At 38.0% G+C, this 13,583-nt stretch overlaps 1 protein-coding gene across 1 annotated transcript in view; it reads right to left on the bottom strand.

The window, feature by feature from the left end:
• Positions 1 to 322: 322 nt before the first annotated feature.
• The window catches only part of LOC108673510 (thrombospondin type-1 domain-containing protein 7B), a 76,629-nt gene continuing 63,368 nt past the window's right edge, over positions 323 to 13,583 (bottom strand). The window contains exons 11-28 of the mRNA XM_018161354.2: positions 13,086 to 13,281; positions 12,683 to 12,804; positions 12,000 to 12,203; positions 11,308 to 11,514; positions 10,019 to 10,679; positions 9,536 to 9,671; positions 8,847 to 9,019; positions 8,415 to 8,568; positions 7,960 to 8,118; positions 7,373 to 7,482; positions 6,868 to 6,992; positions 6,302 to 6,450; positions 5,664 to 5,816; positions 5,088 to 5,181; positions 4,511 to 4,684; positions 3,647 to 3,874; positions 2,701 to 2,785; positions 323 to 2,395 (exon numbers count right to left, since the gene is read on the bottom strand). Of these exons, the coding sequence (XP_018016843.2) occupies positions 2,101 to 2,395; positions 2,701 to 2,785; positions 3,647 to 3,874; positions 4,511 to 4,684; positions 5,088 to 5,181; positions 5,664 to 5,816; positions 6,302 to 6,450; positions 6,868 to 6,992; positions 7,373 to 7,482; positions 7,960 to 8,118; positions 8,415 to 8,568; positions 8,847 to 9,019; positions 9,536 to 9,671; positions 10,019 to 10,679; positions 11,308 to 11,514; positions 12,000 to 12,203; positions 12,683 to 12,804; positions 13,086 to 13,281 (3,425 nt within the window). The 3' untranslated portion in view covers positions 323 to 2,100. The remainder of the gene's footprint in view (positions 2,396 to 2,700; positions 2,786 to 3,646; positions 3,875 to 4,510; positions 4,685 to 5,087; positions 5,182 to 5,663; positions 5,817 to 6,301; positions 6,451 to 6,867; positions 6,993 to 7,372; positions 7,483 to 7,959; positions 8,119 to 8,414; positions 8,569 to 8,846; positions 9,020 to 9,535; positions 9,672 to 10,018; positions 10,680 to 11,307; positions 11,515 to 11,999; positions 12,204 to 12,682; positions 12,805 to 13,085; positions 13,282 to 13,583) is intronic.

The raw sequence follows: 13,583 nt of genomic DNA, 5'->3' as shown, positions 1-13,583 counted from the left end.
AACTTAGGGTTTAAGGCCACTGCCAGCTGGCACTCCTTGTCTTCTAGGAGGGGCCCAAACCTTTTCGTGATGCCTGCCAGCATTGCGTCCACCAGAGGACTGAAGTATAGGTGTGGGCGTGGCACATGGCTTACGATACTTAGCATTAAATCAGAGATTTTTAAACATTTTTAGCGGACTTCCAGTTAGCGGAACTGAATTTAGCGGAAGCTAATTGGTCCGCTAAAGGTTTTCAAAGTTAGCTGAACAGCTAATCCGACAAGGAAAAAGTTAGCTTCGCTAATTAACGGTTAGCGGATTAGCGGAACTGTGCCCACCACTGTATTTCATATATATTAAAAAATTCATCCGGTGATTTTTGACGTTAATTTTCTGTTCTTCTATACCCATCCATGAAATCGAATTTTCAAGGTAAATATAATTTTGAAAATCAGGTGATTAACATGTACAGAAAAACAGAAGTGAGAATATTTTTAAGAAGTAGTACAAAGGTGCACCCGAATGTCATTACTAAAGCGAAGTCTTTTATACCACCGGTAAATTTCCCTTGCATTCTGAAGGAAAATTAAATATCAGAAATAATAGTTTCCTGTGGTATTATCATTCGAAACTAAACATTCACAAGGGAACCAGAATAAGGTTGTGAACAGCCATGAGAAGCATGTTGGTCTAGGAACACAGTACTGAACATTGATATTTATGGGGGTGAATTTAAAGTGTTAAATACATCGAGCGTACAAAAAATTAGTTTCAATACTGACAGAGACGAGATTTTCGAAAAATTGAATTAGTTGTTATATGTAAAAAATTTTGAGAAATCACTCGAATTCTGTAATAACTATATAGGGCTGAATTAATTCAATTATTAATGTAATCCAGACACCTATTTAAATATATAAGCCAGTGGTTAAATTTCACGATTTTGAATTAGGAATCAGCAGCTATCAATCGACAATACAAAGCTAATGAGAAATTACTTTATCATATCTACAGCGAACCCTGCCTACCATCTAGACTTAAGCTCAGTGTAAAAAAACAGCTCTACACTGAGCAGAATAAGTGATTATTCATCCTTCAACTGCTGAAATATTCACTATCAATGTGCATACATTTCAGTAAACAATATGACAGAAAAATCAGGATATATGTACATTATATTAAAGAAAACACTCATTATATCAGTATTAATTCCAAGCAATCCAAATCGCTATTTATTTTAATTCCAAAACAATATATCTAAATTCATCAAATAAAATACATGAACCCTAATGTTAAGATATTAATTCACTTATCCCATTATGAAAAAATTAAATTAATATGCCTAGTGTCCTCCATGTTAGCAGTTTTTGAAATTATTAATCAATTTATCTAATAACTTCCTATGCTTTATCGATAGATTTGTTTATAATAATTTGCTGGAGCAGCGAAATATTTTTATTCATTTACAGAAAATTCAATTTTTAATTGCGTTTGCAGATGACTGCCTTGAGCGCGGTGCTGAGTGGACTTCTAAGATCGCAAGTTTAGTTTTATTGTCAGTTTGATACCTAAGAAATTACCGCACTCTCAGAAGATCAAGAATAAAACATACAAGAGAATGAAAAAATAAATAAGTCATTTGGATAATCTCTAGGAAATATTAACCGACGAAAACTCTCTTGAAAACTAATATCTTTTTAACCAATTTACATCATTGAATTCATTTTCGACGGGTTTTCCACACTCATACATTTGAAATTTTAGTTCATACTCTAATGTCATCTTAACATCTAAATTTAAATGATTTACATTCAATGAGCAAACGGGCATATATATGTTCAATGCGGTAAGGTAAATGTTTATGTTTACATTGACACGCTGGAGTGAATAAGTTCTTAATGACACATATTGCAATAATGACTGGAGTCGTGTTAAATACTATGCTATTTAAAGGTTCTTAAGCCATTTAGAAGCGATTTATTATCACGGCACAAAGACGGCGTAATCACATTCTGAGAAAGCCGAAAAGCCATTAAGTTATTCCGCTAAGTTATTCCAGAATTCACAGTGCCATTAGTTAATAAAGATTCTTAGGAATAGAGTTACGGCAACGGGATGTTTTTACGTCTCCAGACTGGCAATAATATTTTTCTGACACCCGACGTCGTCGTTTCCTTTTCTGCCGATCAATTGCGGCTGCACGTTGTTGGTGGACCCATCGTTGTTCGTTTCCGGCTCACAATCCTGATTCTCTGACAGGTTTACGGTCTTTTGCAGGTCTGGCTGGAGCTCGTACAGTGGATTCTGCTGCAGACGAGCTCGGGGTCGTATTTCTGGCTGGGGTCCAGGGAGCTTCTCGCCGGTTGGGTGAGGGGACACTAGGGGCAGCGCCAACTCTTCGCGCGGATTTTGGCGGCTATGAAATGAAAAATAGTTAATTTAGAATACAAAACCCGAGCAAAAATAATACATCATAATGAATTATAGAGCAAGGCAGCTTTCTTAATTCCTACTAAATTATTTGTTATTTTTATTTAGTTATTACGAAAACATAGCGGTATCTGTGAACCAAATACAATAAAGTCATTTTACAAGAACCATGCCAACTACCCATGCATACAATTCAACAATTTCTTTTATTGCTGAAGCTAATGAGCAGGCAACAGTCCAATTCTCATTAAAAATATTTCAGAACTTTGAACGATTTTGAAATTTTCTCACCAGAGGAGGTAAAGGGAAACGGCCACGAAGCTAACGAAGGCGCTGCCTATGCCCAGCACCGCAAACATCCACACGTTCAGTTGATCTGTGAATAAACCTTCTATTTATTTTATTCTTACAATGACTAGTACATTCTACACTCTTATATCTTAAGCCCTAAGGCCTCAACTTCCTTTGATTTTGCGGTAATTCTTTCATTAACCCACGTGATGACCAAACCGGCTAGCTTACGCTCTTATATTTAAACATATCCCGTCTTTTCTCATTAATCTTCACTACTTTTATGAAAATTCTGAAAGTTTTTTCAACAAGTATTTTATTGCTTTTTTTAGCTATGCTTCATCCGCCTCTCTTGTATTGATTATGAACACGCAAGTGTCATCTCGAGCGCCCGAATCTCGCTTGTCAAGCTGCAAATATTTCATGTGCTCGTACCTTCACAGAATTATATATTGATCTTATAACTTGTGCATATATGAAGCGGATTAATTATTTACGAATGAATTATCTACACAGGTCACAGGTCATTATGACTAATGAATTATGTCACAGGTCATTATGACTAATTTGCAAACTAAACAGATTTATAACTTGTTTTATGCTGATTTTAGTCGTTCCAGGAAGTTTCATTGATGTTATGTAAGATTGAGTTCGGCATATGTGGATAGTTCAAACCAGTTCTGAGGTTTATCACCACACAATGAATATAAATCAGTACACAAACTTCAAAACGTCTTGGACATCCATTAATAGACATACAACATATCAGATCCCTTTCTTTTAAATTGTCCCTATATTCAACCAAACACTTTCTCTTTCTCGTCCAAGTACTCCCTGTAACATACCTTATTATACACATTTTCACAAGTTACTTCGAACAATAATTTATCCATTAAATTCGGAACCATTATCCCGTTTTTAATGTCTTTGGATGCAGTGATCGTACTTGGCAGGTTCCCATCAGCCATGAGACGCTGAGCAACAGGCAGGGCGCTGAGGCTGCCGTTGGTGTCCATGTCTGCGTCTGAGACACAACGGCTCAGAGTGTACTGGTGTACCTCAGAGTACACGGCCCTGAACCCAGCTCTGCACACGCACCATCCCAGTACAGAGCACCGCGAGTTGGGAAGAGAGCACCCTGGATAGCAGGGCCGCTGAGTCTCGTTGCATCCAGCTATAATAAAAATATCAGAGTATTAATACGACAGCTTTTGAGATAATTAAACTTTTAAAGTGACGTTTTTCCGCCCTAGAGTTTCAGGCTCAAAGTGAATAGTTCCATTTCGTAGGTTCGTTCAGATTATTGTAATCATAGCAATAACGTTTTGGATAACGGATTCGTATTTTTCATTCGGTAGAGATTTGCAGATTTTATTTCGGAGCAAAAAGTAGCAAAATTTCTAGGCAAAATTGTAATGGACAAAAATAAAAAAGTAATAACTTAAATAACTTATAATCGTATAAGTACATCATTACTCATATCGGAAACAAATCTCAGCAATTTTTAGAGCCTGAACGAATAGACGTCTTCCCTGTAAATGAACAATGATTAAAAGTTTGTTTTAAACGTATTCTCGTAAGGTTTATTCATCAAATGACAAACACTGAATAAAGCGAAGGTGTTTACATGACAGTAAACCCCAGAAAGAGAGCAAAGTTTGTATTAGCGGGCCAATATAATTTATTTTGACTAGCTAGTAGTATCTGTATATCATAACGTATCGTGGACTTCGGTCTCGCTTATAACGTTAACGATAACATCACTTATACTTATTCCTAACTTACTTAATACTTAGCCAACATCACTTACACGTGACGGTGGCACCGTCGTCCCTGACACAAATGGCCTCGCCGTTCCTGAACTGCCACGAGTACGTGCGACACGGGCCCGTGAGGCACGGCCGAGACTGGGACAACTCATGGGGACATTCTGACCCACGCTGACCCGGGGACAAGATACCGCGGCTCCGGGTCTGAACGCCGCCTGAAAATTAGTTAACAAAATTAGTAATTTCAAATTAGAATACACTTTAATGAAACTAGAAGGTTTACAAGCCGTTTTTAGAAAGTTTTTGTGGTATAGGTTACAGGTTAACCTGGTGCGTTAATCAGGCAAATTGGATCAATCTGGTGTTAGGGGTGAAAAGAAAATAAATAAAATTGGGATGAATGGAAAATATTCGCATCTCTTGACCGAAATGCGATAATTGTATATAATAAATTGTATATTGATAAATTTCAGGGATTAATTTTCAGAACCCACGCTTCAAGAATTAATTTACTGCAAATAATCACTAACTTTTTGCCAAAATTGCCGTGAATCGGAAGACGCAATAAAAAAACGATACATTTTACATTATTTTTACATAAATACCAGTTGTACTCACTTGCGGCTCCGTTCGAACAGTCTCGGTGGCAGTGCGACCAAGCGGACCACTCTGTGAGCTCGCAGCCGCCCTCGCACGACACCAGGCAACTATCCTGTAGTGAATTGCAAGCGAAAGTCTAATGCTTAACTTGGAAAAATAGTGTGACTTTTTTAAATTTTATAGCGTACATAGGAAAATTTAATATTAATGTGCGCATACTATAACATTATCTGAAGTATTTAATCTGCAAAGTCTTCAGTGTTCAAAATTGTTTTGAAACAGTTACTTAAATATTGGTTGCAATAAGCGTGGACTTATGTTTTTGATCTAACACTCGCATGACATTATTTTGCAATGAAAACAGTTACTCGTAATAATCTATCATAATTTAGACAACTCTGTAGATTGAGATTGCTTTTTAATTATTTTTGAAATTGATTATCTTTACAGCTACGCCGCATAAAATTGTTGCTTACAGCGAATATTTCTTCGCAATATTGTTTCCTAATTAATTTAACGGAACAAAAGACAATCATGCAAGTAAGGGTTTAACAGAAAACAGACCATTCTTTAAAATAAACGTAAACAATTTACGTGTGTGTTGAGGTCGAGAGCATGGGATAAGTACGACCAGGAATGCCCTCCAACATGGAAGAATTGCAGGCAGAGCGACGGGGACACTTGTTCCCCACCAGGCCCCACACAAGCTACTGAGCGAGACACTGTGCCGTGACCACAAGAGCCTCCCTGCAAGAAATACATCGGTTTTCTATGGAGATTTTAGCAATGAGTGATGTGCTTCCAAAAACGCAGCAGATTTTTAGAAAATGATACAATTTGATTGTTTTTTTTTTCAGCGTTAGATTAGATGAGACTTACTTAAGACTTACGTTCAGTGGTATAAGTGTTATTAAATAATACAAGAAAAACAAGCATCCATATTTTCTATTTGCGATGGTTCCAGGTAAAAGATAGTGCTGCATACCAGTAGAACACATCCCAATCATCTTATGCTTATTCTAGGCGATGTTCAATGTAATAAAAGCACACTTGCTGAATACATATCACAATGTCATACAAATCCTGAGCCGTGAAACAACTTGTACCTGTACACACGCTGAATACATTGCAATCTTATACCTACTCTCTGTAATGCAAGAACCACTTGAAATATTTAAGGATACTTTGAAAAATTAAATTTCAGAGCCTCGCTGCAACTCATGTCTGCACACCTGCAGAGTGCATCTTCCCCAGGGTCCGCGCTGCCACGTGTAGCACGGCACGTAGGGACAGGGACGCCGCTGCTGCAACTCTACGGGACACGCACGCCCGCTCTCGCTGGGGTTCACGGCGATGTAGCGGTCACGAGTCATGTTGCCCGCTGTTCAAATAAGCGCCAAGGTTTGGAAAACTTGTTGATGAGTGATAAATATTTCTGATAAAAAATGATCAGTATTTTGTTGCAAAATGAGGGTGATAATCTTAGAACAACCCAATATACGGGGTATATTTATTATGTTAAAAATAGCGAAATTTCTTTTGGTGAAATACATTTTTAGTCAGTTGAAATAAATAAAATAGAACTTTTTACACCTTCGTGGTCATTCGATACATCAAAAAATGAAGTTTCCTTCACAACTTTATTAACGCATATTTCACTGATATTTACGCAACTTTATCAGCGCATATTTCACTGATATTTACGCAACTTTATCTGCGCATATTTCACTGATATTTACGCAACTTTATCAGCACATATTTCACCGATATTTTTCTTAAATTTGTGTGGTATTCTAACTTGTGTCGCCGCAGGAGCACTGGGAGCTGTCCCAGGCCGTCCAGTGCGACACCTCGCAGTCAATGGGGCAGTCGACGTAGCACCAGGTCTCGCGAGGCGTCGGCTTGTTCTCCTCACCACACCAACTACAGAAACAGAATACATTTACGACTCTTAACTAAAAAGTTGTTTAGATTATCTTACACGTATATATTAATTAAATATTGATAGTAAATCGTCGTAATATTCGCCCAATTTTATGGACTTTTCTATTCATCATAAATCATTGTTCGTGATTAGAAAATAAACAGTTTCGGTGTAAATTTTTTTATTTGTTGGATATTGGGTCCATCTAATTCTAACAATAAAATAACAACCATCAAAGTTATAATTGGAATTATTTTCTTCTATGTTATTAAAAAAATGCTCAGGTATTAGGTCCAACTATTTTTAACAATAACATAAAAAACAGAGCTATAATAGGAATTATTTTGTGTTACTTAATTAGTATACATATACATCTCACCGGTCATGAACTTTAACACCATCTGATCGCACGCAAGCAACTGGACGGTTCATTACGCCCTCCCCACACGACGACTGCCCCAGCGGCACACACGACGTCCAGTTCCCCACCTAATGGGGATGAAATTCGGCAATTATTATAAGGTAATTTCCGGAACTTGACTCCGTTCTCTAGCCTAATAAAAAAAATTCCGATGATTGATTATTTTTATATATCAAATAAGAAATAACTAATGTTGATTCAGTAGGTATCCAAGATATGTTCAGAAAATTGGTCAAATGAATTGAAAAGTGAAACATTTCTCATTCCGATTGGCCAGTATTTTTTCAGAAGCCTGTGGATATCTCTTCTATTCAAGCATAGATGGGGAAGCTTATGTTCTCTCCTCTTGTTCTTTTATCGTGCAATTCTAATGAATAATCAAAATTATAATCGTAGGCTTCATGATGCATAAATATCTTCTGTTTGATTCATTTATTGCAACTACGTATATTCTGTATCGTGAGGCATGAGCTTTAATTTTCGATTTGTCAATTTTTCTTTAACTTACACCCGAATTTAAGGTAGAAAAATCTAATTCAAGTCACCTGCCAGGTGTACCACCAGCAGGAGACACCCGCCAAGCAAGGCTCGGTCTCCAGCAGGGACGGGCACGACGCTCTCGACGTCGCCGCTGCCGCCGATGCCTGCACTGGGTGACGCAAGATCTCCCGCGTGCGGTTCCTCGAACTGTGAATGGCGCAGCCCTGCCCAGTCAAAATTTAAGCTAGAATTGGAATGAATGAAAAGAATTTTTAAAATAACAGATTTTTTTCTATTAACAGAACGAACTGCACATATGAAACGCATGATACTTACTTTTTAATTATGCTGTCCTACGACAATATTTTGGGATAGAAACAAGTTTCAAATTCAAAATTCACTGGTGTGGCTCCATACAAATAAAAATCATGATAATTACTTGATAATTATAATTTTCCAATAATAAAAAACAATGTTTTTGGATGAAAGCCTGTTAAAATTCAGGAATATTTCTACTAACGGGACTGCAGAGGGACCATTGGGACCACGGGCCCACGACGCAGGTGCCTGGTGAGGCCACACGACAGGGCTGCTCACTATGAGGCTTGGGGAGGCCCTGGCACTCCTCCTCCTGGGCCTCCTCCTGCAGCCCTTCCTGTGTCTCCCTAGAGCACCTGTAGCGGGGAGCGGATTATCAGTTATAGCGCCTATTTCGTTAACTCTTTCTTCAATAAATAATAAATTTAATGTACGATTATACACGCATGAAATTTTTCAGATCTCACACACTTACAACGATTTTGTTCATTAAGGGACATCTGGAAAATCTGGGAGAGTTAGCCGCGAAAAATCAAAATAAAATGTGTCATTTTACTTATTTCTTCTGACGATTCAAAAAGATTTTTATATGAAAATAATGTAAGAATAATCACTTTTCTCAGTCGACGCTCACCCAACATGTCTGGTCTGGTTCCCTCTCCCCTCGAGGGTGAGTGTGGCCCCAGATTCACCCTCACATTCTCCCCAGCCTCGCGCAAACCATCGCCCCGCGCAGCTCCCCCAACACACCCTCGTCTGCTGCGCATCAGGGCATTTACGGCCTCCCCACAGCTGGGGACTCAATATCTGGAAGGGACGGCAAGAATTTATACAAAATAAATAAAATAACTAGAATATAATAGCAAACTTTCTTCTTAATAACTAAACTAAAAACTAAACTAAAATAACTAAATATAGTTATTTAGTTAAATATTTAGTTATTTATTTAGTTATTTATTTATTTATTTATTTAAACTAAATAAATAAGTAAATATTTATTTATTTAGTTATTTATTTAGTTTAGTTTTTATTTAGTTATTTAGTTCAATCTAAACTAAAATAAAAAATAAATAACTAAACTAAACTAAAATAAAAACTAAAATAACTAAAGGAAATAATTATAATAATTAAAATAACAAATAAAAACTGCATAGAATGTAGAAAACTGGAATATTCTAGCTATTTAACTTTTTCAGGAAATGTAAATATAAATTGGGTTTGTGATATTTACATTGAGAAATGTATCCAACCGCTAAAGTAAAATGATCAAAAAATCTTATTCATCCTGAAACGGAACGAGCACAAAAATATTTCTCCACGGACGGGTCTCTGGCGGGTCTGGATGCCGGGTCCGCATGAGGCGTTACATGGAGACCAGTCGCTCCACGCCCCCACCAGGCAGTCAACCGGACACTCCACCATGCAGGGCTCCCACTCCCAACCCTCGTGTTCACACCACCTGAGCACAAGTTTTTCATACTACTTACAAAAAATTATAAGTAAATGTAAATATTCCTAACCCTCGTGTTCACACCACCTGAACACAAGTTTTTCAAACTATTTGTAAAGAATAATAACTAAATGTAAATATTCTTAGCTATTTTTTGACCTGAAAACGTTGATTATTTATTACATAACAAGAAGCATTCGAACAAATACTGAGCTGAGCAATAAAATCCTCACTCCAGCTGGGTTTATTATAAAGCTATTATCGAACACAAATATTTTTGTAGCTTGAAATTTTTACCTACAGTCATCGGTACGTCTTTCACTAGGCAAAAAGCATGAGCAAAGACCTAGCAATACCTGGGATGAACAATGACGTGATCGCTCCTGAAGCATTTCAGCGCCCTGTACCGTGCACCTACTCCACAGAGCTGGTCCCGCCCCTGGAGCGTCTCGAGGTGAATCTCTTCACTATATTCTTCAAGATCTTCACCATAATCATAAGCATCGATTTCTTTGAACGTTATCTCATTGTTGGTCTCTTCTTGCATCTCCCACTCTAATTCTTTTCCGGATGGCAATTCTTGTTCCGAAGACAAGTCAGCCGATTTTTGACTTGATAAATAAACGTAGTTTTTAAACTCATCCAGGTCACCCAGAAAACTAATGCTCTCGCCAAAGGAAAGGGGTATGGATTCCTTGCCTTCATTTCTAGTGGCAAGTTCGTCTTCATAACCGTACTCGTCTCGCTCTGTCACAATACCATTCAAATTACTATTTTTGCCTCTTAATTTCAACCCGTTTTTAGCGCCCTTAAATTTGTTTCCTTTAATTAACTTCATTACTGTTATTCCTGATTGTTTAGGTCGGCGGCTTTTTTGAGGTTCCGTTTGCAGATCCCCTTCTCCGACTAGACACTCAGACCATTCAGAGGCGGGCGATGAATAGAACGAATGGCATGGGCACGACTTCTTCTCTACAAGACTTGTGTTGGTGCAAGCTGGGTCGAGTTGACTGCCGTCTGGAAAATAATAATTATTTCGTACCTGTGAAAAATATACTCGAATAATTTCATTTGTATGCAAAATATGTATAGGAACATTTTTGAACAATGGTCATTGTCGGCAAAACGATTTGAACATATTAGCTCTACGAAAAAATTATTGATAAAGCACATGTTTAATTTTAGCGGCGGACATGATGAGGAAGAAAAAGAGAAATTCTTCTTCAAATGGTTACCTGCCTGCGATCTCAGGCAACATTCTATATGATATACACTGTATATGCTTTATAATACTTAATACTGCTTTATACTTACTGAGTATTAGTATTATACTTTATACAGTATAGTACTAATGTTCAGTATTAGTATTCATAGTATTTATTAGTATATTATAGTATTCAGTATTATAAAGTATACTGAATTAAAATACTGAATAAAATAAAGTTACTGAATTAAAATTAATAACGATATCTTTAATTAATAAATATCGATATCATTATTTATTTAATTACGACATCATAAATTATTTAATTATGATATCATTAATTATTTAATCACGATATATTTAATTATTAATTACGACATCAGAATAGAAAGTAACCACATCGACTCTAGCACTTGTTCGATCGCGTTCGAAGCAACCCACCGATGAGGCTACGGCGTCGCTCGCTGACAACGTCACCACAGGCTCTGCCAGCCTGCGGACACGCGGTCCACTCGGACCACTCGGACGTGGCGCAGCCCGTCGTGCAGTTCACGGCGCACGGCGCGGCCGTGTCGGGCACCACCGTGTTCAGTAACAGGCACGACGTCGGCTCCAGAACACTGCCGGACTCGTCCGAACACGACACGTCTGGAGAAGATGTGTGTTACAGGCACAAGGATTTACAGTCCTGTCTCCGTCATTTTAATCTATTTCACGGCGTGAAATGTTTCAAAAATTTATTGGATATAGTTTTTTAGGAGATAATGGGCGGAAAATATACAAATATAAGAGGTTCAAATCAAGAACCGCATTTGGAGTAAAGTTTAAGTAACATTTAAAATGTAAGAAGGCTTTCTTTTTAAAGTTCAATGGATTAATGCAACACTTTTTCCGCAACCTTGACATCATTAGATCTTTCCAAACGAATTTTTATTAAAATGCAATAACAGAAGATATTTATTACTTTATACATCATTTAATTTTTTCCTGAAGCAATTTTTTTAAATTAAATTACGAAACAGCGTAAACAGTCAATACATGCGTTGATGTTCTTTAATCCAAATTATTAGACAGATCTCTGCTTATATAGCGAAAATAGTCACTCGCAGTAAGAATCTAAAGAAGAACTTCACCTCTGACCCTAATACCGGGCCCACATGTGTCCCCATGGTTGAGTTGACAAGCACTCCAGGGCCCGGGTCGCCACTGGGGTTTGGGACACGACTGTGGGGCCACAGCGCAGGCCCGGTCCTGGGACAGCGGGGGGCAGGGCTCACCGACCCCCTGGGGCTCGACTAGCACTTCACGGTAGCGCTTCTGGACCGACGACACCGCACCTGCGGCGACGTTAATTTTTTTATTGCAATACATACTTTCCGATGAAATAAGTTCAAACGGAAAAATTAAATCATGTATGGGTGTTCTCATAGATATAACACGAATACATGTATATATATGTACTATGTATATGTATACTATGTACTATGTATATGTATATATACATAGAATACATAGATATAACAATAATAATAATATTCGTAGCGCATCGGCTACGAATGCGTAGGCATGGCAATAATAATAAGCGTGTCGGCTACGATCGCATAGGCATTACGATAATAATGAGCGTATTAGTCGCGAACATTGATACTATAATAAATAAATGCTTCCGTTAAATGAGCGAGTCAGCTACGGATATGTAGAATGGGATGACAAGATTAAGGAATAACATTGGACTCTATTATTTTAGCTAGATAACAAAATTCTCAACGACAATCCAAGTCTTTAATAAAAAAAGGTATTCAGTGCATTCCCAAACCTTTGGAACAGCCTTGTGTTGCACCACAATCACTCCAGTCACTCCATGGAGATACGGAGCACGGCGTACCGCACTCCACTTCACACGAACGCTCTTGCGTAGGTTGCTGCAACCCACGACACCTCCAAGGAAAAATGTAGTATTAGTTTTAGTTCCAAATTTTTGTATTAATTTTAGTTTCAGAATACGAAAACAATATATTTGAATGGAAACTCAAAACTTGAAACAGTATTTCACCCCCGAAACATTTTACCTACTCCTTACATTTAATGACGAAAATCGAATACTTTTTGCGTATCACTCATTACAATATTGGTTTTTATAAAGTGGAAAATGTTTCCTGTTAAAAATTATAAGAAATTTCGATTATGAACGGCCAGACAAGACACATAAGACGTCTCACCTCTCAAGAGACAGACTCTTGCCGTCAGGGCCCACGCACTTGAGAGAGCGCGTCTGGGTTCCTGATCCACACAGCGCCCCTCCTTCTGGAGCACAGACGCTCCACTGGCCGGGGCTCCAGGCAGCGCCTCCACACGGCTCCAGCCTGCAGGTGCTCACCTCCGTCAGCTCGTCGGGGTCGGGGCACGGGTGTCCTCCTAGGCATTCATCAGGAGTTTATCGCACTCATATCACCTTCATTGTCTCATCGTACCTTGATGAGACGATGAAAAAAATGTAGGTGATGAGATGGAGGAATATTTCCTCCATCTCATCACCTTCATCATCTCATCATCACCATTATCTCATCCATCCATCATCTCATCACTTCCGTTATCGTGTCCCTTTTATCTTCACATCACCTCCATCATCTCACCACCCCCATAATATCATTATTTGCATCATCTCATCATTTCCTTCATCTCTTCGTCATCAGAACAGGGCAAAAAAAAGACGAAAA

This window comes from Hyalella azteca, unplaced genomic scaffold (assembly GCF_000764305.2).
Source record: "Hyalella azteca isolate HAZT.00-mixed unplaced genomic scaffold, Hazt_2.0.2 contig3384, whole genome shotgun sequence".
Lineage (NCBI taxonomy): Eukaryota > Metazoa > Arthropoda > Malacostraca > Amphipoda > Hyalellidae > Hyalella > Hyalella azteca.
The sequence above is the reverse complement of the archived record's forward strand: the minus strand, read 5'-3'. Positions and strand labels throughout refer to the sequence as shown.